The sequence below is a fragment of the Pinus tabuliformis genome, chromosome X (genome assembly GCF_031772625.1).
Source record: "Pinus tabuliformis cultivar Carrire ecotype Pingquan chromosome X, CPIR1, whole genome shotgun sequence".
NCBI classification, from domain to species: Eukaryota; Viridiplantae; Streptophyta; class Pinopsida; order Pinales; family Pinaceae; genus Pinus; species Pinus tabuliformis.
In genome coordinates, this window is record NC_142308.1 from 142779170 (window position 1) to 142805054 (window position 25885).

A 25885-nucleotide genomic window follows, 5' to 3' on the forward strand; every position below is an offset into this window, starting at 1 on the left:
TAAAGCCATTTGGAAGTAACAAAAGTCTTGTCCTGGGGTCTGGGAACTACTTCCCAAACATCATTCTTTATGATAGACTCATATTCTTCGGTCATAGCATCCTTCCATACTTGATGCTTGACGGCATCTGAGAATGACGAAGGCTCATTTTGTATGATCGTGCTCATGATGGTCAGGTATCCTTGATACCTATTAGGTTTCTTACTTTCATGAAAGGTTCCTCGGGGTGCAGCATGTCCTTCAGCATCATCAAGTAACCCCTTAAGCCATGAAGGCCTCTTCCTAGAAGAGGAAGGCTCATATGGAGGAGGATCAATCGGATCCATGGGTTCTTCTACATCAGGCATTGATTCATCATCCTTTTCTTTTGGTTCCCTGGTGTCGGCTTCTTGAGAGCTCCTCAAAGTCGGAAGATTGATCACCTTGCTGAGAGCCATATCTTTGTCAAAGGTGACATCATGACTAATTATGACTTCCCTTTGACCGGCTACATAGATTCTATAGCCTTTAGTATTTTCACCATAGCCCACGAAAATTCCCTTCTTTCCAGATGCTCCCAATTTATTTCTTTTCTCTTTCGGCACATGAAAGTATACAGGGCTTCCAAAAATTTTAAAATGAGAAACATCAGGTTTCTTACCGGTGAATTTTTCTTCAGGAGTCCTGGAACCCAATGCTTGATGAGGGCATCAATTTTGTACATATACGACGGTGATTGTAGTTTCAGCCCATAGAAACATCAGAAGTCTTTGATCATGTAGCATGGCCCAGACAGCTTCCATCATCGTGCGGTTCTTCCTTCCCACCACACCATTATGCTCAGGAGTATGTGGTGTAGTAGTCTCCCTCTTAATGCCAACCTCAGGTATGCCTGAGTGAACCAATTGTAATATATCAGAGGTCTTTCTTTGGCTTGAGGGGAATGGTCCCCTTTTGAGCTTTCTTTCAGCACATCCTGGACATACACCTTCATTCTCTATTCAGAATTCGGGCATCCCTATCACCATTTGTCTTACACCAAGTATAGCTTTATAATGAAGGTGGGCAAACCTCCGATGCCAAAGTTCGGACTGAAGAGATGTGTGATAAGACATGAAACCTAGCAGACTTCCATCGACCTGATATAATGAATCAACACTAAACCCAAGAGTAAAGGCATCTTTAACATTATTTTTCCATATACATACCTTGCCATCGCTGAAGGTTACCTTGTAGCCTTTGTCTTCCATTCCCGAGATGGACACTAGGTTCTTTTTGAGGTCAGGTGCATTTAATACATCCTGGAATTTCTGGCCTTCTTGAATGCTTGTCCTCTTCCTTGATTCCCAGCTCTCCTCTTACCTTTGCTGTTGAATTTGTCATTCCTTTGATTGCCATCAGAGGGATTTTGATCATCGTCCTAGAGTGAGTCCTTTCTATCAGGGCACTCCCTTGCATAGTGACTTGCTTTATCGCAAATGTCACATCGTCATTTTCTTCTAGCCTTAGGTCTAGCCCTTCCTTTTGATTTAGTCCTGGTATTATTTCTTTTCTTTGCATGAAAAGAAAAGGCAGCAGGAGGACCTTTAGGCATGGGCATTTCTTACACTTCTTCCCTTGTTTCTTCTTGAATGCATCTAGCCATTAATTCCTCGAAACCAGGAATTACATTATAGTTCAGAAGAGTAGTCCTGAACACATACCATTCAGATGGTAATCCTCCGAGAGTTGTGAGTGCCATTTCTCTGTTACTATTTTCTCAATACCATCAATATATCCCACCAAACCATGTGCATAAGACAAAATGCACCCTTGGAGAATGTGCCAACCTTTCCAACAATAAAATAATCATGAATGCCTTGGAAACTATGCCCAAGAGAAGAGCACTCCCTAATAAATTTTCGAAAAACCTCCAAATAACCCCTCAAGTGTGAACAATTACAAAGTAAAGTAGGGCACTCAAGCTATTAACCTCCAAATAAATCAAATGGATTAATTTATCCATTAAATGGCTAAATAGACCTCAATATGTGCACACAAAGGTTGATGCTCAAATAAAACCATAGTCCAACCTCCCAATGGTCACCAACTAATTAAATCAACATGAACATGTTTGCCAATGAGGGGGGTTGCACTGCAACAAGTGTTGTACCATGGAAGCAAGTTAGATCGCCAGCAAAGACCACTGCAGTAACAACATTGATAAAATAGGAGCTCTACTATATTTGAACCTAGGGTGCACCACCAAAGGACTCTAGCATGATAAATGTTGATTTTTGTAACTATGGTCGGTTTTCATAATGTGTGTTTGAATCAATTATGAATTTATAAAGCATATTTTAATGCTAAAAGTCAAAAGAAAAATTATTTTCAGTCAAAGTCCCATTGTGATTTTCAAAGGAAGAAATTTGAATTTTTGAATTAAGGTTTTTGGCTCCAAAATTAAGGTCGGCCTCCTCCTAGTCAAGTTGGCCCTCCAATTGTTCATGTTGGCTTCATCCAAGGGACACATCTATTCGGCCAAGGGAAAAACTATATAAAGGGCCTATTCACTCTCCCATATGTGAAGTAACTAGCTCGCATCTTCTGTGGAAATTTCGCATGGTCTGAGGTAGCTCGCATAATCTGAGGCAAGTTCTCAAGGTCTGTGACAAGCAATTCAACCTTCTATACTCTGTGTTTCGGCCTGCTCTGAGGCAGTGTATGAGCATCACTTGAGGCATGGAAGTCTGAGGCATTTGCATCATCAAAAGGGGCTTGCATTTCTGAGGTATAGAGCTCGCACATCTGGAGCAGGTAGCACATATGTCTAAGGCAGAGATCAAGCACTCTACGGCAATGAAGTCTGTGGTATGAGGAAGAATCTGAGACAGCAAAGATGAGAGATCTGAGGCTAGTAGAGTAGCATTTCAGAGGCAAAGATCAGAGTATGTTTTGGACCAGATTGACTTGACTGGGAGGGTGAGCCTTAGAGGAGGTTTGACCTAGTTAGACTTAGATGTGTCTCTGTTGAATTAAAGAATTCTCTATTGAAAAAGGTTGCTGGATTTTTCCCTTTAAGAGTTTTCCTCAGATAAATCTCTGTGCTTTTTGTGTGGACTGTCTCTTTATGATCTAGATGTACTGATATGTTATATGGTCGATGTCTTTTTGTGTAATTATTGGATGATGAAATGTTAATAAGAATGTGAAAATATAAAAAACAACTCAGTTTGAAAGAAACCTTAAAAATCAACAATAAATATCTTGTCAAATCTTAGAAAAGGTTTGATCATAAAATATGAATGTAGTACTTCCCCACTCAATTCAAACATAAGAAAAAGTACATCTACAAGGGAACTATTGTCATCAAACACATTGCATCTAGGCGACGTTTTAGCAAATGTTACAATGTCAAGTTATAACACCTAGGGAAATCCCACTAAGGTAAACTGCACTACACAACACATCCATCTAACCACATCAGCATCGTAAGAGAAGGGAACATGAGAAAAGTGTTAACTCCATTTAGCATCAGGTATGCCCCCACCACACATCAACTCAAGAGAATCATGTATAGCACCCTCATACTAACAAATCAACAATACAACATCAACACACTTAAAGAAAAAGTACATCCACAACGGAACTATTGTCATCAAACATATTGCATCTAGGTGACGTTTTAGCAAATGTTACAATGTCAAGTTATAACACCTAGGGAAATCCCACTAAGGTAAAGTGCACTACACAACACATCCATCTAACCACATCAGCATCATAAGAGAAGGGAACACGAGAAAAATGTTAACTCCATTTAGCATTAGGTATGCCCCCACCACACATCAACTCAAGAGAATCATGTATAACACCCTCATACTGAAAAATCAACAATACAACATCAACACACTTAGTCACAAGGAATATCCAACAACATGAAACATCTACCTCCTCAAACCATCTTTATCTAATCCATTAGGGGGCTACAACCATCCTACAAGAACAAGATGCAGCACATCCAAGATAAGAATATATACCACAAACCACATCATAACGGGATAGTATGGTCCATAACCATCAAATACACAATCGAGGGGTGATCAACAAAGCAAAGCACATGTGACAAGACCATCAAACCAGCAAGCACAATCATCCAATGAAGGAAAAGTGAAGCTCCTTCAACCGAAGACTTTCATCCAATGATCCAATACCATGAAGAGAAGGGGCTCTAACAAAGATATATTCCCCACAAGTAGTCCAATGTCCAAGATTCCGGCTGCAAATATCCATCGATATGATGAAAATCACGAAGTGAAACCTCGTACAGTATGATGTCTAACACCTTCATACACCCTATGTGGTCAACATATGTCCACACTTGGTGGGTGTTAGGGACCACATCAATGTGACACAAGCAAATGGAGAGAAATATATCATTTTTTTGTTATTTTTAGGGTACTTATTGTGTACTCATGGACATTGGTTGTATGCTAGGTTAGTTTTAAAATGTGTGGATTATTATGTTAATCACAAAATAATTACTGCCAGACAATATCTAACATGATTATTTTAACAGAAAAAAACTCACTCCAAAATATCAGGTTAATTGTTAATAGAAACTAGCATAAAACTTTTCCAATAAAAAATAGCTGCAAAATATGTCACTCTAACAAGCCTAATCATCAATTTAATAGAAACTCCTTTTTACGTTGGCCTTTATAAATCACACAAGGACATTGGATAGAGCCAAAAAAGAAGTGCATGAATAAAGAAACAAACCATTTTGCCAATGTTGAGATCTGGTGTCTGCATGAGGTCCGGCATCATTATAGGGTTCATTGATTTCACCATTTCTTCTACCTCCTGTCAAGGAGAAGAAAACAGTAAGCTAATCATTTCAATCCACAATTCTACACAAGTATAGAGTTGAAATATAAATTAATTGTGATTTTCAAGTCAAGATCATGATTAGTAAATAGCTTTGTTACCTTATTTCTATAAAAGCATAAAGCTTACTAAACGCTAGAGTACAAACTGTTCCATTGGAAATAGATGCAAAGAGGATAGTAATCCAAGATAAGTCCTAAAACTCGACATTTAGCCCACACAATTACCCATTGAAGATAAATTTTCTATTTCAATATCCACAAGGGAGTAGGTTTGTTTGTAGCTAATAGTTACACCAGCCTAGATCCATCTTAACTCTGGATCTACCAACCGCCAAGAGGGATCAAATGTCCTTTTACTTTAAAAGAGGTTTTCATCTCAAGGGATTTGATTCATCTAGGGGCTTGATATATCTGGAGTTAAGATGGATCGAGGCTGGTTTTATTATTATAATTATTAATTATTAATTTTATTTTGTTTTTTCTTTTAGTTTTATGTAATTTGACTAGGCCAAAATGTTGTTTACAGGAAATTACAACATCTCTACATACTGAGCTGGAGAGAGGAGAGTTCCTCCCTAGGCAATTACTTTTAACCTGTTATTTTTTTTAATTGAGCTCACATGTAAATGTTTACAAACATTTACACCACTACAACATCTCCCTATATATTTTTGCTTTTAGATTTGATTTTTAAAATGTTATAAAATTAAATACTTTTATTTTGAAATGAGCTATGGTTTTTGGGTGTTGACACCTAATCTTTGGGATTAGGTAAATCCATGTAAATATTGTAAATAGGCAAATAAAGAGAATTGGAAGATGAAGAGACATTGGGAGATGAAGCCCAATAGTCTCCCTCTCCATCTATATATTCATGTTCCATCTTAATGCAAACTACAATTCAATTCGTGGAGTTACCTCCTGGCCTGACATGGTATCAAAGCCATCTTCCAAAATTAGTTGTTTTTGTTGTAACTCTTGCCATTGTCGGACATTATTCTCTGTCCTCTACCTCTCTACCTTGACAGAAAATCTGTCTTGATTCCCTACTTTGTACTTTGTTCTTTGTCCGTTGAATGCATACAGTTCTTTGCTCCCACTCAAATTTCATTTCAGATTCCTCTTGAATCTCAAATCTCTGTGCGCACTGTTTTTTGATTTGTCGTGCGCTAGTGTCTCCTTACTTGTGAAGCCACAACCCAAGCTCTCTTTGTGCAATTATATGCGTTGATTGAACTCATCAAAGTACAAAGTACATTCAATTGTTTGGTCATTGTAAAGAGCATTTTGTCCATAAGTGAACACTCCCCTTCCCTGTTGCTTAGAAGTTCGAGACTGATTGTTTACATAGAGTTTTGATACTTCTACAGCCATTTGTGAATGACTTGCTGGTTCTGGAGTTTGATCCGCTATAGCCTCCCAGTCTTCGTCTGAGGAGGTAGACAATTTGCTGGCCGCACTTTCTTTGGAGTTTTCAGACAATCTCTTGCCGTTTTCCTCTTCTCTGAGATTAGAAGAATAGTTGGGTTGCCGTTCTTGGGCTCTGTGTTTAATGAGAAGCCAAGACTAGCATATAATTTCCAACGTTGCACTAATCGTTATCAGGATAATTTCGGCGTGGGGAAAAAATCAGAAAAAATCGTAAAAATTGGGAAAAAAACGGTAATAATCGGGAAAAAATCGTAACATACAAAAATATTCATTTTTTTTCAATTTTTTTAATATCTAAACCATCTACAACATAAAATAAATACATTGACACATAAATATGATAAAAGAACTAATATATAAGATGTTTAATATCATTTCTAGTGCTACATCACACATAATAGTGAATCATGTCTTGAATAGTAAGTCCTGACTCCTGAGTCCCAACTCAGCCTCAAAATATCAACAAAAAATATAATAATGTGTTAAACACACATGGGAAACATAGAATAGGAAAGATAAATCATGCAATACGTTTTTTATTAACATGAGATATACATTTATAGTACATTATGTGACTCTTGGGTTTCAGATCCCAAGGTCTCTTGGACTGCTTTTGTCCATTCGACTTCCACACTAACCCATTGAGGATTAGGTGTCCAACATTCCCCCCCTTAATCCGAAGGGTTATGTATGAGTCCAAGAAGAGAGATGTAATACAAAATGTGCAAAAAATGCATGGCAGCACTAGGCTGAATGTGCTCTATGAAATGTTGGTATAAAGGGCAGTGGTTTAAGGATGACCACCAACACTGGAACGCTTAGTGCAGTTCCCGGAACTCTTCCAGAACTGGCAAGAAACTGAAGTTTTCTGCTAGAGGAAGTGATCCTATTGTTTTAAAGAGGGAAACCTTCAACCATAAAAGGGAGGTCTCACCCCGCATAAAAGGTAAAACTTCAACCTGAAAAGGGAAGTCTCAACCTGTGATGGTTTAAGGATAACCAACAACTCTGGAATGCTTAATGCAATTCTTGGAACTCTTCCAAAACTGGCAAGAAGCTGGTGTCTTCTGCTAGAGGAAGTGTTCTCAATTGTGTTCCTGGAACTCTTCCAAAGCTGGCAAGAAGCTGAAGTCTTCTGCTAGAGGAAGTGTCCCAGATTGCCAACTGAAGGCATGCTCAGGGGCATCTTTGTCTCTGGCTACAACTCTGAAACTAGTGTGGCAAGTTGTGGCTCAGGCTCGCTTGATGTGACTTTGAAGCTTGTAGATGACCATCATTTCCCCCCCTGTCAGATACAAGGTGAGAAGATGGAGAAAACTCAACTGCAAGACTGTTCAATACTCTGGAACAAGTTCTAACATGTGTTTGGAATATCTTCTTGGCTGTTGATGCCCATTGCCAAGAAGCGATCCATCCAAGATGAATCTTTGTTCTTGCGGGACGTTTATTTCTGAAGCATCTGTGTGAAGAATGACTGGTTTTATGACAATGCTTACATGGATGAAGATCAAAACAGTGATCTTTCAAATGGCCAACTCGGTCACAGTGTTGGCATTTCACGATCTGTTGTTTTTGTTGTTGTTGTTGCTGTGGAAGAGGGGCAGAGTCTGGAACAGCTGGAGGTGAATTGTCATGAGGAACAAGTGAACTGTCATGAATGAATCCAGCACTCTGAAACTGAATGGGCTTGGCATAGTCTGGAATATGAAAGGACAAGTCCTTGTCATATCCAAGACCAGTTTTGTGCTTGTTGTGCACAAGTTGTTCCCAAGGTCTGATGATGGGCTTGGGAAGTGCAGACTGAGTTTCTGCATCTGCATATACAACTGCTGCTTTATTTGAATGAACTGTAACATTATTAACATGCTGCTGATGGGTGGTTGTCTCGATGTTCTGAACAAAAACAGGTTCAGAATGGTGTCTATTTTGATGTAGCTCTTCTTGCTGTAGCTATGATTCAAGCTGCAAAAAATCGATCTTTTCCTGTGCATTTTGTAGACATGTCTGAATTTCTGAGAGAGATCCTTTGCTGATTTGTAATGTGTCATCAACAGTAGATAATATCAGAGTTTTAAGGAACTGTAATACTTCACTGGTTCTGGCCATTTTTTCTTCAATGTCTGATTTACACCTTAAAAAACTGATCACAACTACTACTCAATGTAGAAAAGTAATATCTACTCACAGTACACAGCAATATCCTTTATAAATGTCAGCAAATGATCAGTGTGCAATATAAAAGTTTACAATCAGCTCACCAAAATCTTTATGCAGCAGTGGAATCAAGGAATCAATGCACTATAATGAGTTTTAAATACAACAACTGGGGCAACAGCAACTGCAAACTTGCTTGGAACCTTCAAGTACTCCTTCAGAAATGATGGTTATCAAAACTTCAATAATTATAACACCATGTCATGGGCATTCTTTGAACATTGGATTGTATACCATTCAGGCCTCATACGAACTTATTTAAAACAACAGCTTCAACGTATTTCAGGCAGCATCATAACGTATTCAGGCAGCTTAAATCACAGTTTTCGTTGCATTCAATACAGCTCCAGGTCAGCACACAAATAAATCAATGAGCGATATACAAAACTGATTTCTTTCTCTGCAATAGAGACTTAATGTCCAGCACATACAGTGCACATATTAAGAGCAATAATCGGGGTGATTCGTACAACAAAGAGACTAAAGGGAGTTAGCCCCTTTCTGCACTATTGATTAGACTCAACTAGAAAGATTCTCAACCAACAATTTACACAGGTGGAAACACGACCTCTTTTAACTGGAACCTTTCCCAAACAACCACAGAAAATACCTTATACAAATTAATCTCAATGTCATCTCTAAGTATAAAAGTCTGGACAATATTTCAATGAGAGAATTCACATTTGAATTTTACACCAGCACCTTGCAGCAAATAAAGATTTGAACCCCTGACTCTATTGAACTGAAAATATCCTTCAAATCCAATTTTCAAATACACAATAATAGAAGCTTTGAAGAAGGCCGAGCAAGCAAAAACACGAACCCAAACCTTACTGCATTTTTATTCTGGCTGCAAGAAATGAATTCAGTAGCCTGTAAAAAGTAACATACTCTGCTCCTTGTGCAAGAGTGCTCTCGGCTTCTGGGGCTTGTTGAAGTTTATCCCGGATCATCAATCTTGATGAAAAACCCTGAACTTACTGATGCGCAAATCAAGCTACAGCGCAAGCTGGATGTCTTTGACACTTGGTTTCTCTCCCAGCAATTATGAATCCTAGCAAATGCTCGACTCCAGTGTGTAATCCAATGGGGTCTTTGCCTTTCTTCTCTGACGTTTTAATCACTCTTAGATTGGAAGACAATGCAATGGTAATGTCGATTCAATTGCTGTTGCAGTGGTCTCACATCCACTATCCACCAGAGTGGTTGTGACTACAATACAATCCAACAAGCCATATGCAAGGCCATCCCTGCAGTGACTTATTTTTAAACAAGTGTATCTACAATATAGTTCAACAAATAATGAGTGCATAAACAATAACAGAACGCTTCCTCTTCATCGTTTCAAAAAACAAAGGTGCTCATGTTGATCTCTAGTCATTTCTCTTGAAACAATAACTACAAAGTATCTACAAGATTATTCCCACAGATGACAAGTAAATCTGCTTGAGAGCATGAGACAAAATAAGCAAGATGCCAATCAAAGATCCGATGGTCATCGAATCTCTTTCAGTTCGGTGTATCTCTCTCACTTAGCCATGAGTGAACCAGAGATGCCCACGGCCGCGGAAAGCAGCAGCAGCAACAAGACTAATACTGACACAGTGAGATTGCAGAGCTGCGATGGCGAAATATTTGAGGTGGAGACAGAGGTGGCATCGGCTTCAGGCTTCATAAAGATGGAGATGGAGGACTTCGGTACCAAAAATATCCTTCAGTTGCCTACAATCTCTGCCAAGATCCTGCGCCTGGTGATTCAATATTGCAGATACCATGTTATTGATGCCTCCAGTGCCCCATCACCCGATATTGTCAAAATGTGGGATAATGAGTTCGCGAAAGGTCTTGTGGATGATCCCCGCGCACTACTTGAAGTTGGAGAGGCTGCCTACTACCTGTGCTTCCAGCTTCAGGCAAATGGAGATTGAATTTGACAAAGATTCTTCGGTGCGATATTTCAAATGTCAAATTAGTTTGGTCCCTTCGAACGGTTGTTTTCTATTGTAAAATTGAAAAAATTACAATGGCGTGCGCTTCAGAGTGAAAGAAGCATTGATGCGGAGCTAGAATTTCACCAAGAGAGCTTGGGATTTGACTTCACAAGTCTGCTTTCACAACCAGCAACGACACTATCAGAACCTTCAACAATCAATTCTTCAAAATCAAACTCGAAAGGCCATCACCGCTTCTGTTTACACCCAAAATCCTCTTGTCATACCCCAAACCTCATCCTATTCACAAAATTTCAGCACTTGCAGGGTTTTCTCGGGAACTCAAATCAAATTCTCGAGCAAATACAAACATACGAGACCACGACCTCGCTCAAATCTTGGTGAAGCGACTGGCCCGAAATTTATCAGACAGACACCTATTGCAGGCGGGGGAGAGAATCCTGGTGGCCGTTTCAGGTGGTCAGGACTCCATATGCCTTCTGTGGATGCTCTCTCAGTTGCAGCAAAGCTGGGAATGGAAGTTGGGTGTGGTTCACTGCGACCATCAATGGAATCCTCAATCATCAGCAGCACAGGCTTCGCACGTTGCCCAAGTCGCCAGGGAAATGGGCCATGATTTCTATCCATGGCTGGCTATCCATTGCAAGTAACCAGCGATATTCACTGAGCATAATGGTTGGAGGGCGGCCTATTCAGAGAATAAAACGTATACTGACAACATCTGCATGGAGCAGGCTTCAGGCAACAGCAGCGTATTATATGGGAAATGAGCAGCGTAATTATCATGAAACGCTTGGCAGTCAGGACAGCCAATAATAGTAAATCGCAGATGGATCAGCGCTTTTAAATGGGGCATTTATGGACAGAGCGCAGTGGTGACAGAGGCGTTGATGACAGAGGCGTTATAAGGCAGCGCTTGAAAAGAATATGGCAGAGGGCCAGGACTGCTCACAACAGAGGAATGGCAGCGCTGAAACAGGTGGCTCACAGAAACAGGTGGCTCACAATGGAGCAGGGCAGGAAATCGCCCGCTCTGATACCATGTTAAACACACATGGGAAACATAGAATAGGAAAGATAAATCATGCAATACGTTTTATATTAACATGAGATATACATTTATAGTACATTATGTGACACTTGGGTTTCAGATCCCAAGGTCTCTTGGACTGCTTTTGTCCATTCGACTTCCACACTAACCCATTGAGGATTAGGTGTCCAACATAATGTATCTCATGAGTCATATCATGAGCAAACTTGGAATTAGTTTGAGACTCAAATCTTCCTGGTTGCTTAAAGTCTATGCTTAGAAATGTAGGGTGCCTAAAGTCTATGTTTAGAAATGTAGGGCTAAGTGTTAATTCTGCTCTCACTTAAGGTTATAACTTATGTTACAAGGATTGGTGCTAACGTTGAAGTGTTTCTTTGCTCCATATACCTAAAAGAGACAAATCGATGACAGAGTAACTGAAATGACCTGGCTTCTTTGCACCTAAATTTCACCCTTGAAATCTTGATGTCCAGGTTTTTTGAGGTCATTGTTTCAGATCTGAGGTTGTCTATGATGAGTTTGGCACAATTTATAGCATAATAAATCTCCCATCCTTGGTTTAAAACAGATTTAAATGCATGAAGTTATTTCTGGTATCATTTCAGCACTGGTAATAAGGGTTTAGTTTTCTGAATAGTGGTCACATTCTCATCTTTATACACCATTTTATGACAGTGTTCGAATATACTTGACATTCTTAATACATCTTCAAGCAGATCGATGCCTTGTCTTGTTAGACAATGTGGTGTTTGTGTTCGATATTCATGTGTTTCTAACCCTGATTTTCATTAACAGCACTGTCAATTTAACAAAGGGGTTTCCATTAACATGGTTTTGATCTTGAAAGGAAACTACTCTTATGCACATAATAACTCTTGAGTCTTGAATAAATGGTTTTCAATACATGATTAATAGCACTCATCTAAACATGCTGAAAAGGTTAAAATTGTTCACTGCTGGAGAACACTAAAACACAGTTTATACAGTATGTGATCTCTTGACATTGCTGCCAACACTTGCACTCTTATCACTGCTCATTTGTTACATTGTGAATGTTTGATTCTTATGGTCATAACCTGTTTGAACCTACACATACACTTGAGTATTTGAAGAAACATTTCACTGCTAAGAGATTCTTTTCACACAGCATATATATTTACGGAATAGCTATGCAATCACTTGTGTTTTCATCACTGTCGGATATTCTAAATCTCTGATCTCTCATTGACAGCGAACTGTCCCAAATGCACCAGTAAATGTGATATAAGTGCTATTTTTCTTGAGTACTGTTGATGCATAGGATTGGCCATTGTCTTCATAACATTAATGAGAAAAAAATTCGTGTTTTTCAGAATATAAATCGTGCTGCTCGACATAGCCACGATTTTTTCCATAAAAAAAATCGCGATTTTTTCAAAAAATCAGTCAAAAAAAATTAACGTTTTTATCAGGCGATTATATCGTGATTTTTACAAAATCGCAATTTTACGATTTTATCGCGATTTTTTGTGATTAGTGCAACACTGATAATTTCCCAATATCGTTCAAAGCAGCCACAAGCGAAGGCCTTCGAGCTTTGCAATGACGTCCTCCAGAAGTTTAACGGCCGCCGTGAGTGCCTTGGCGCAGTCTTGTGGTGTTATGTAGTCATGTTGACCGATGAGCGTTGTTGACCACTATGTGTCAACTACCCATAGCAATACACACCCTTTTCTTCGCAGAAAGGGATAGCGCTTGATCGACATGTCCGTGCCATTCGACAGTCATCGTCGACTTCATCATATTATGTTGTAAACCCAGTCTGCATGTGTAAATTGTAAATAATCTTAGCAGATATGAGTCATGTATGTAAATTGCCTAGGTGGACCTAACTTTCTAGTGATAATCTACGTTCCGGAAGGTTTTTCGTCTCACCAATCCATGATCGGCAGAGTTTTCCTTCAACCTAACCCCAAAGCCGGAATGGATTTTGTCATTAGAATCTTAGGAGAATCCTAGTGTGTTAATCTGCTAGATTATAGTTGTGTCGCAGAACTGGGTGATTTATGAGGGTCTATGTCAAATGGGTTTTCCCCCTTGAGATGTAAAGTTGTAAAAGTCATGATGTGAAGTGTCTTGAGGGTTAGAAAATGTTTTAATCCCCTCATAAGTCCTAAGTCCTAGGTCCTAGGTGATTTTTCCAAAGGCAAAGTTCGAGGATCCATTTAAAAAAAAAATAAACTAAAGAATAAAAAATTAAAAAAAAATAATAACTAAAAAATAATAATAGAAATTTAAAAAAAAAAATTATAAAAAAAAAAGATAAAAAATAAAATTAGAATAAAATAAAATAATAATATTTTGAGTAAATAAATGCAGAATTTCTATTTTTTAATGCATTAAAAAATTCGACGAATGAGATTAAGACATATCTTGATCCTCATCGACGGTCGAGATCATTTTGACATGGATCACTCAAACTAGCTGTTGGAAATTTTTCCTTTAAATAGGGTGCTAGGGGTCATTTGAGATCATTCGATCTGTGAGTCTTGTGCTGAAGAAGCTCTCTTGTAAACTTTTTCTGGTGCCAATAAAGAAAGACTTTCGGGTTGAAATCTTTCTGGTGTTACTCTCTGGAAGTGCTGTGAGCTATTTTTATTTTCTGCCTATTTTAATTTTCAGCCATTAGTAACACCTTATAGTAGAGTATTGTTGAGCACAGGTATCTTGTTCACTTGCTAGGGTTTGAATGGTATTAGAATTTCTGAAGTAATGGTAGGTATCTCCATTGCATCTGAGATCTAGCAATATTTTTTCTCTCTTTATTGATGGTTGAAGTGAGCTGTGCAGGAATCTCTTATTGAAGAAGATCAGTGGGCGTTTGGGGAAGTTCTCGGCTGAACCAGCCAACTCCCGCAAGCATTCTCTTGCAGAGCCCGCTAGTTTTGATCCTGGGTTTATCATTTAATTTATTTTTCTGAATTGCATGAGAGATTTTCTGAAGTTTTTCATAGTGAATCTGGAATTTTGATCATATTACTACTGATTATTGATGAATCTGGCTGTTTAAGAGTCAAAAGTTGTAAATGTTGATCTAGGGTTTTGATTTTGTTTTATGCACATATTATTTTTGGGTAATTTTTCATTTCAGGTTGCAGGGTTTCTGAAGCATCCGAGGGTTTATCAGCTCTGTCTATTGTTCAGGGTTTTCAAATTTTATCTGAAAAGGAATCTGTAGGGATTTCATCGCCATCTTTCACGCAGCCATTGCCACGCCGTGCCTGTGTTGTCCTTCAACGTGTTTCCATCTCTCATCACAGTTATCTACACCCATCAAATCCGCAGTCTACATTCACGAGTTCTCTATTATGTCTGCATTCTCACGCATAATCTTCTCTTGAGCCTGCAAATCCCCTGTGTATTTACCTTCAGCCTGCGGCAAGCTATTTTTTCTCCTGCGTGGATCAAGTCCTCTGCCCACCACCTGCAAACCTAAGTGGGCCTCTTCTCTTTTACGCTGCCATTCACTTGTTGGTTGCCCTGCGTACGCATCTCCTCCACGCTGCCATTACATTTCCTTGCCCACGTGATCCAATCTGCAGTTGTCATAGCAAATTGCAAAGATTCGAACCAGACCTGCGTGCTAAGTCCTCGTCCAACCTGCATTCACACATTGTAAACCTCTGCCATTGAAAAAGCTCCTGCCGTCAAACATCATGGGTATGATCAACGTAGAAATTATCGTGGTCGCTGGAAGCTGCAAACCCGCAAAAGATATCCATCCGCCGTCCAAAAAAACTGCAAAAGTATTGTAAGAAATCACGTTTTTACAGGCCAGGTAACTATTATAGCACGGGCCAGGCAACGAAGTCTCTTCTCTGCCTGCGTATTAAGAAAATCGTTTTTGGTTTCAGCGTGAAGTGCGAGTCTAAAAAATTAGATTTTGGTTGTATTTCATTTAGATTATAGTTTAGAACTTTAGCACGTCATTTTATTTCACAGTCGTAGGTCTTTTTGTCTGATATGACTTAGGTGTATAAAAAAATCATAAAATTCGATCTTCACTTTTTTTATTTTTTATTGTGTTAAATTTTTACTGTAGACTTAAATTTCGTAGGCTAATTATTGAAGGCAAATATCAACACATCTTTTGGACCCCTTGTGTTGTACATTCATTGAACCTCATGTTGAGCAAGTTGGGGAAGAAAATTGAGTGGATTCGAGTTATTTTTGAAGAGGCAAAAGAAATTCAAGCCTTTATCACAAACCACCACATGTCCCAAAGCATCTATAGGGAATTTGCTAAGTTGGAGCTCCTCAAGGTACCTATACTTTAAAGTTTAAAGTTTATTAAATATTTCATAAATTCTAATTTCTTACTCTAAATTCAAATATCTAGATTGGATTCTCAAATGTCATGATTCATGAATCAAAATAGGTTATTCAATCAAATTATGATTTTTAATTTGTTGAAATTTGAAACATTGGCAATTTGACACCTGCAGGTTGTCGAGACTCGATTTGCTTCTCACATCATAGTCTTAACAAGGCTCATGCAAGAAAGACACATTACAATCAATGGTACACAATTCTCTTTGGAATCAATGGAGGCAATCCCAATCTGATAGAGCACAAGCAATGAAATGGTTGGTTGTTGATGATGAATGGTGGGATAGGGTGGAGTACCTCTTGGCATTTACTAAGCCAATTGTGGATTTGATCTGTATGTTTGACACAGATATGCCTAATCTGGGAGAGGTGTATGAGGGCATTGATTCCATGATAGAGAAAATAAGGTTGGTTATAAATGCCAAGGAGAATGACCCAGATGAAATCTTTTACAAAGAAGTAAAAGATATATTGACCAAAAGGTGGAACAAGATGACCACCCCATTGCACCTTTTAGCCTATGCAGTGAATCCAAAATATTATGCTGCAGAGTTGCTACGTGATCCAGAAAGAAGCGCACCAAACAAAGACCCAAAAGTCGCAGAAGGATTTAAAAATGCTTTTAGAAAGCTTTTTGTAGACCTTGAAATTAGGCTTTGGATTTGTGCACAGTTTTCTCATTTTGTGGGATCAGAGGGTTGGGGTTGTGATATTGAGTGTATGCGGGACAAGAGCAGATTAAGTCCAATTGAGTGGTGGAACTTCTATGGTGGGGCACTTCCACATATCCAAAAATTGGCCATCAAGATCTTGTCACAGGTTGCTAGTTCCTCTTCAGCAGAAAGGAACTGGAGTACATACGGCTTCATCCATTCAGTGAGGCGAAACAGATTGGGTTCTAAGAAGGTCGAGGAACTAGTGTATTGTCATTCAAACCTTCGCCTTTTGTCACACAAGAGAGATGAATACAAATTTGGGCCCACCAAATTATGGGACGTGGAACCAGAGTTGTCTGACTTGGATATGACATTGAATGCCATGTCTCATATGAATTTGTTTGATTCGGAGTCACCAATAGGTGGATCTTCAAGTCGACATTGCAGCAATGTTCCTAGTGCCACTTCTAGAGAGGATGTGGAAGTTGAACATTATAGTGGCATGAATGAAGTCATATTTGATGATATGTAAATGTAATTTATGATGGTGTTTTAACCTTTAACTTTTAAACTTTTGAACAACCATATGAATTATGAGTAATGATAGTAGACTGCCAGCCATAGTTCATTTTGTACTTTGTACTATGTAGTAATTAATATGCATTATTAATTTTGGTAATGATGTTGTCCGTGTAACTTGTCATGTTGATAACTTGATATTTGAAATTTGAAACAAAAACTTGATGATATGTTGAAACTTGAAACTTGAATCATGAATGTTATAATAATCGTTAATGATGATGACAATGTTGAATGTTTATGGCATATGTTGAATTGATGATGATGAATCATGATAGATCATAGATGATAATCTAGATTCTGAAATATGAATGGTAATATGAAATTTTTATTTAAAAAAAAAAAATATATATATATATATTATGTACCGTTTCCTACCGTATCGTATCCAGATTTTTTAGAAATTTGTCATATCCATTTCAAACCCCGTACCCGTATCCATTCCCATATCCGTTTCAGTGCAACTTAGCTACAACGCAGTTCTGGGAGGCAGATTGACGGTCAATGCTGAACAAACTTTGGTTCTGCAGTTGCAGCCCTAAACTCTGCACCTTCCTTCCACACGTGTGAGAGAAGAGTATCTTTCTGCGCAGTAGGAGAAGAGCCTCTTTTCTGCGCAGGAGAGAGAGAGATGTGATGAGTTGAGTGAGTCCAAATGAGGAAAAGACCTCCTATATTTATAAACAACTGTTGATGATTGAATAGATGCGACTGTTGGGCTTCTGAGCCTACATGAGTTGCAGGTCGGCTTGATAATTATTCCATAATCAAAATAAATTCATATCTCCATAAATACTTACCGGAATCGGATGATCTTTAGATCAATTCTACAACTCTCGACGAAAGGAATCTAATAAAAATATTATCAACCATGAATAAGATGACCCACATGGAGTTTGGCCCTAGTTTCCAATTTTAACACCCCCTCTCAACTAGGGAGAACTCCATCTACAATCTGTCTGTCGGTCACTACTATTCATCCATCAAATGCACTGCCCTGTACAGCTTGACCACTGCTCTGGTCTACTCTATCCTGCCTGCTCTGCTCTATTCTGTTTTTCCCTGTTCTGATCTGCTCTGTTCTGCTCTGCTCTACTTTGTCCGGATTATGAAGAGGAAGAAATGATCAAGGATGTATCATACTGACTCAAAGTCAGTCTCAGAGTGTGTACCACTGGTCCCAGACTAGTCTCACCGAACCGAAGTCAACATCATAGTGGGTACAACTCCTACCACTGGTCCCAGACCAGTATCATCCTCCACTAACTCAAATTCAGTCTTAGAGTGTGTACCACTTGTCCCAGACCAGTCTCAACCGACCCGAAGTCAACGTCATAGTGGGTACAACTCCTACCACTGGTCCCAGACCAGTATCATCCTCCACTGACTCAAAGTCAGTCTTAGAGTGTGTACCACTGGTCCCAGACCAGTCTCAACCGACCCAAAGTCAGCGTCATAGTGGGTACAACTCCTACCACTGGTCCCAGACCAGTATCATTGATCCCAGATCAATGAAGGTCATCCTAGCATAGGGAGTACGGTAGATACAGCGATGCGTCCATCAGTACTACTATGGTCCCTATCCTCATTTCCCTGCTCATTGATTAGATGAGAGGTACTTTCCATGAGTCCCAGACTGCATGGGTAGGATGCCTTGACAGGAGAACTAATCAATCTTGTCCTCACAGGAGAACTAATCATCCTGCTACACAATTTTCATGGAGAACACATCATCCAGACCTCACAGGAGAACTAATCATCCTGCTACATAATCGTCATGGAGAACACATCATCTAGACCTCACAAGAGAACGAATCATCCTGCTACATAGTCACCACGGGGTGTTACAGGGAAAGTTTTGATTCTTTTACCCTATGGTCATATGTTGCTCCAAGAAGTACCACGCACCCCCCCCCCCGAGCTACAATGGCTCCATACATCATACAGGACCCTCATCAGAGGGTTTCTGGACGACACCAAGTCGTTCTCGGAAAGTCAAAAATTTGACCTTTCCTAGGGGCTTTGTCAGAGTGTCGGCGACCTGTTCATCTGTACCGATATGTTGGAGCCTTATAGCTCCCCGTACCTGATATCAATATGCTTGGAGCGATGATGAAATACGAGATTCTCTGACAAACAAATCCCACTCTAGTTGTCACATAGGATCACGGTGGTATCCAGTGTAAATCCAAACAGCTCACTGAAGAGCTTCCGCAACCAGACTGCCTCATAGGAGGCCATTCTAGCAACAATATACTCTGCCTCGGCGGTGCTCAAAGCCACCGAATTCTGCTTTCTGCTCATCCAAGATATCGAAGCAGATCCCAAGGAGAAACAACACCCAGAAGTGCTCTTACGATCCACCACACTGCCTGCCCAATCAGCATCTATGTATCCAAGTAGTCTCACATCTCCGGCAGTGTATCTTAGCCCATATGTAATTGTGCCACAAAGATATCTTAACAGATTCTTGGCACCCATCCAATGTATGTGATGAGGTTCAACCATATGTTGACTGCAAAGCATATGTCTGGATGGGAGTTCACTAAGAACATTAATGCTCCGACGAGTTGACGATACTCGGTGGCATTTCACAAAACAGGTCCAGCAGCACTACCGCTTAACTTTTTGAAGTCAAGCTCCATCGGGGTAGTTACAGGCTTGCAGTCCACCATACCGAATCTTTCCAGAATCTTCACCACATATTTTCCTTGAGATAGGAAAATTTCCCCTGGCTTCTGCCAAACTTCGAGTCCTAGGAAATAGTGCATCAGTCCTAGGTCCTTCATTTCAAATTCAGAAGCCAACTCCCTCTTACATTTGTGAATGAGAGGGTCTGTGCCTGTTAGGAAGAGGTCATCCACATACAACACCAGTATGAGAGGTTTGTCATCTTCAACCTTAAAGTAAAGATTAGGATCGGCTTAACTCTTAGTGAATCCCAGCTTCATCAAGTAGCTACCTATCCTCTCATACCATGCTCGGGGTGCTTGCTTCAGCCCATAGAGAGATTTCTTCAACCTACATACATGAGATTTTCGATCATAAATCTTAAATCCTTCGGGTTGCTCCACGTAGACCTCTTCTTTGATCGAACCATGCAAGAACATGGTCTTGACATCCATCTGATGTAGGTTCCATCCTTGTGAAGCCGCAAGGGCTATGATCGAGTGGATGGTGGTATATCTGGCAACACGTGCAAATATCTCGTTATAGTCTATACCTTCCTTCTGGGAGAAACCACGAGCAACAAAATGAGCCTTATACTTTTCTGGACTTCCATCTGCTACATGCTTTATCTTGTAAATCCATTTAGAAGTGACAATTGTCTTGTCCTGGGGTCTGGGAACTACTTCCCAAACATCATTCTTCATAATAGACTCATATTCTTCGGTCATAGCATCCTTCCATACTTGATGCTTGACGGCATCTGAGAATGATGAAGACTCATTTTGTATGATCGTGCTCATGATGGTCAGGTATCCCTAATACCTGTTAGGTTTCTTACTTTCACAGAACGTTCCTCGGGGTGCAGCATGTCCTTCAGCATCATCAAGTAGCCCCCTAAGCCATGAAGGCCTCTTCCTAGAAGAGGAAGGCTCATGTGGAGGAGGATCAATCAGACCCATGGGTTCTTCCACATCAGGCATTGTTTCATCATCCTTTTCTTTTGGCTCCCTGGTGTCGGCTTCTTGAGAGCTCCTCAAAGTTGGAAGATTGTCCACCTTGATGAGAGCCATATCTTCGTCAAAGGTGACATCATGACTAATCACGATTTCCCTTTGACTGGCTACATAGATTCTATAGCCCTTAGTATTTTCACCATAGCCCACGAAGATTCCTTTCTTTCCAGATGCACCCAATTTATTCCTTTTCTCTTTCGGCACATGAAAATATACAGGGCTTCCAAAAATTCTAAAATGAGATACGTCAGGTTTCTTACCGGTGAACATTTCTTCAGGAGTCTTGGAACCCAATGCTTGATGAGGGCATTGGTTTTGTACATATACGGCGGTGTTTGCAGCTTCGGCCCATAGAAACTTCGGAAGTCTTTGATCATGGAGCATGGCATGGACAGCTTCCACAATCGTACGGTTCTTCCTTTCCGCCACACCATTCTGTTCAGGAGTCTATGATGTAGTAGTCTCCCTCTTGATGCCAACCTCTTTACAAAAGTCATGGAACTCGTTAGATTCATATTCAGTCCCATTATCAGTCCTTAAGATTTTGATCTTCGTTTCGGTTTGATTCTAATGAAGGTGGGCAAACCTCCGATGCCAAAGTTCGGACTGAAGAGGTGTCACAAGACATGACACCTAGCGGACTTCCACCGACCTGATATAATGAATCAACTCGAAACCCAAGAGTGAAGGCATCTTTAACATTATTTTTCCATATACATACCTTGCCATCGCTGAAGGTTACCTTGTAGCCTTTGTCTTCCATTGCCGAGATGGACACCAGGGTCTTTTTGAGGTCAGGTACATATAATATATCCTATAAGTGGATCGTATTACCTTGATTCAATTTGAGAGAGACAGTGCCTACACCTTTCACGGGATATTTCATATTATATCCAAGGACAATTTCCAAGTTAGTTTCCTTCTCTCTCAGATTATGGAGAACTTCTTTGTAACCAGTGAAGTGCCTTGAGGCACCACTATCAATGAGCAAAATTCCCATTGAGTCCGAAGGAGCAAAGGTAGATAGAGCAGCTGGTAGATAATATTCATCCTACTTATTTTCAACAATGTTGGATTCATACTTGGAGTTTCTAGCCTTCTTGAATGGTTGTCCTCTTCCTTGATTTCCAGCACTCCTTTTACCTTTGCTATTGAATTTGCTATTCCTTTGATTGCCATGAGAGGGATTTTGAACATCGCCCGGTGTGAGTCCTTTCTATCAAGGCACTCCCTTGCATAGTGACCTGCTTTATCGCAAATGTAACATCGTCCTTTTCTTCCACCCTTAGGTCCAGCCTTTCCTTTTGATTTAGTCCTGGAATTATTTCTTTTCTAAGCATGAGAAGAAAAGGCACCAGGAGGACCTTTAGGCATGGGCATTTCTTGCTCTTCTACACTTGTTTCTTCTTAAATGCATCTAGCCATTAATTTCTCGAAACCAGGAATTACATTATTGTTCAGAAGAGGAGTCCTGAACACGTACCATTTGGATGGTAATCCTCCCAGAGTCGTGAGTGCCATTTCCCTATTAGTAATAGTCTCCCCAATAGATAGGAGATCGTTCCTGATCTTGGTGATTCTTAAGAAGTATGCTTGCATACTCTCATCTTTTCCCTTCTTAATTTCCTTGAGCTTATTTCTAGAAACAAAACTTGATTTGCATCATTAAATTTAAATAAACTCACCAGTCTATCGTAGATTTCCTTGGAGGTGTTCAGGTTGGAGATGTAGGCCACCAAGCGCTTGTCGATAGAGTCTCGAATGATCTTCTTTGTTTTGACTTCACCAGTTTTCCATTTGTTCCTGGCAGCAGCAGGTGCATTTGATGGAGGCTCAACAATATTGCCTCTCACATAGTCCAACACTCCTTGATCTTCTAAGGTTAGATCGATAGACATCTTCCATCCGTGATAGTCAGTTTCCTCATGGAGCTTGTCTTTGGCAGGGAAGAGTGTTGAGGACCCCTTAGTTCTTTTAGGATAGCCTTGCCAATTTTCTCTTCGGTGATTGCTCTTGATCTTGCTAAGTTATGGTATGTTCCATGCTTAGAGAAGTTTACTTATCTTTATTATTATTACCACAGATTAGCAATCACATGTACATAAAGTAAAGTGTAGATAGAACATTAAACGATCGACAGAAAACAAACCAAGACAAGAGACACAAGATGTGGCGGCTAGCTAGGGACAAACCCCAATGTGGGGAAACCCTTTGATCAAACCTTCCTTTATCTTCAATAATTCAGTAAAGAGAAATAGTACATAAATCTGATTTACATCAGCAGCAACAAACCTTAGATCAACGAAACTAGGGCAGACAATATCTTGCAAACCGACCGTTGGATCGGCTTGATTCCTTCACCAAAAAATGCGGCCTTTAGAGGGGATCCAGATTCACCTACAGTGCAGTTCTAAGAGGCAGACTGATGGTCAACGCTGGTCAAACTTTGGTTTTGCAGTTGCAGCCCTAAATTCTGCATCTTCCTTCCACACATGTGAGAGAAGAGTCTCTTTTTGCGCAGTAGGAGAAGAGCCTCTTTTCTGCGCAGGGGAGAGAGAGAGATGTGATGAGTTGAGTGAGTCCAAATGAGGAAAAAACCTCCTGTATTTATACACAACTGTTGATGTTTGACTAGATGCGACTGTTGGGCTTCTAAGCCTACATGAGTTGCAGGTCGGCTTAATAATTATTCCATAATCAAAATAAATTCATATCTCCATAAATACTTACTGGAAGCGGATAATCTTTAGATCAATCCTACACCTCTCAACAAGAGGAATCTAATAAAAATATTATCAACCATGAATAAGATGACCCACATGGAGTTTGGCCCTAGTTGCCAATTTTAACAACATGAGATCTCCAAGACCTAGAAATGGTTTGGGAAAATTCTACCTGGTTAAGGAGATATTGAAATAATTAATATTTTTAATGGAGTTCCTAAGTCTAAACTTAGGAAAAATAAAAACTAATGGGTATTAATAAAAAATTGGGTTAGAAGGTTCTAAAGGACATGGATCAAGCCAAATCTAATCTTAGTCATTGATTGGAGATGTAATCTCGGTCGTTGAATACTCAACAGAAAAAGTATAAGAGGATGCTTGAGGGTCAGTAGGAGATATACCAGAGTGATCAATCAGTTTGATTTTCTAGTGCAGGCTTTGCTAAGAGAAATCGAACCAGTGATCAATATTGTAGCGAGGGGTAATAAATACGAGATAGAAAGGCAGAGATAGTTTCGGAAGACCAGTGCAGAGGCAGAAAGGCAGACAGAGCCAGAGGGAGCCACGCAGAGGCCAGCAGTGACTGCGTAGAGGCTAGAAGGGCCTGCGTGACCCATGCAGAGCCTGCAGAAGTGACGCAGAGGGCCAGAGAGGCTGCGCAGAGCCTCAAAGGGTTAACGTGAAGGGTTTCAAGATGACGCAGAGGCCAGTAGTGCTGACGCAGTGCTTCAGATTATGCTGGAAAGGGTTTCGTGGGGCAGACTTTCAGAATATCTGCTTCCAAAGAGAGGTATTACTACCAGATTATTTATCTCTGTCGGGTGAGCCAGTTTGGCACCAAGTGTACTCAAGAAAACCCACTTAATAATAAAACCCTCAGAACTACTGCACCGGTTTTCCCAAGTTGGGTTTTTCCGAGGACGATTGTCCAAAAATAACGGTGTCCCTTGTGTGTTTGTCTATTTCTTTCAGCTATTAATTTGTAGATGGTTGTGACTGTATTGTGTTTATTTCAGTATTTATTTGGTTAAATAACTTGTTAGTAATTAAACAAGTAGGTGAAATAAACTAGAGAATACAGAAAAATTTCTAACGAGTAGCACTTAGAAATTTCAACATGGTATCAGACCGTTGCAGATCACAGGAGAGCTGAATGCACCAGCTGAATCGGAGAATTTGCAGCAGAAACAGTTGTCCCGAGTGACATAAGTTGTTCCTAAGCAAAAAGCAACAGAGAAGGGGTGACACAGAGGGTCTACATCATCAGTTCGAGCCAGAGAAGGGGCCAGCGCAAAAGCAGTGACAGGCTCACAAAGAACCATGTCATCCTGCTTAGCCAAGTACCAGTGACGCACTTAGCTAGTGGAGCGATTCAACGACTACCGGGATTGCGCAAAGCCTAGAGGCTCAATTTTTCAGTCGCCGGGGCATAGGTTGTTGTGGGCAGATTGCAAAGAGTGAAGTTGGTGGGTTGTTGTTGCTATCGAGGTAGAACAATACCTAACGGGACAGAACCAAGGTAAAGGGAGTCACTACCTAGGTGGATTTCTAGCCAAGAAATTCATATCAGTGTTGCAGGAGCATAGGAGATTGGAGAGGTACGATTCGACGGTTGGCATGAGGATTTCCAGGAGGGAAATCGAGACTCAAAGGGAGTCTAGCAGAGAACTTCCAAGAGGGAAGTAGAGACTCAGAGGGATTCGAAAAGAAGAGGAGAGATTGCCATGAATGGACTAAGGGATCAGGACAGGCTGGACGAGGCATCCAACTTTGTCATCTGGAAGACTACGAACCTCTTTGTTCTAGATAGACATCGCATCAAGGCCTTCACCTTGAGAACCGTGGCTATCCTAGTCGACCCAGCTAATAATGAAAGGTATGAGGATGTGATGGCCAAGGCGAAATGCATTATCCTTGATGGGGTAAGGCATCATGTGGTTCACATATTGTCGAGAAGAATATGGCAAAAGAAATGTGGGACACCTTGATGACATTGTATCAAGGCACTTCCGTGCAGAGGAAGATGCTAGTGGAGAATCAGTTGCAGTCGTATCATATGCAGAAGGGGGAGCAGATAGATCACTTCCTCAGCAGGTTGCAGGACATTCGGGACCAACTGACTTCCATAGGGGCCACGCTGGATCAAGAGTTAATGGCGACAACCACCCTGAACGCAATCTCCGAGGAGTGGGAGACATTCGTCCAAAGCATTTTGGGTAGAGCGAATCTTCCAGATTGGGAAGAACTTTGGGCAGCTCTTCGCTAAGAAGAAATTAGACGATTGACAAAGGCGAGAAGTAGTGGCAAAGGAGCCTGAGTCAAGAAAGAAGAGGAAGAGGATGCAGCTCTGGCATCTGCGAGGCAGCAGGGGAAGAGGAAGA

At 40.3% G+C, this 25885-nt stretch overlaps 1 protein-coding gene across 1 annotated transcript in view; it reads right to left on the bottom strand.

Moving 5' to 3' along the window:
- FTSH12 (FTSH protease 12) overlaps positions 1-25885 on the bottom strand; it is a 289761-nt gene that overhangs the window by 46422 nt on the left and 217454 nt on the right. The window contains exon 11 of the mRNA XM_089450517.1: positions 4738-4821. Coding sequence (XP_089306643.1) covers positions 4738-4821 — 84 coding nt within the window. The remainder of the gene's footprint in view (positions 1-4737; positions 4822-25885) is intronic.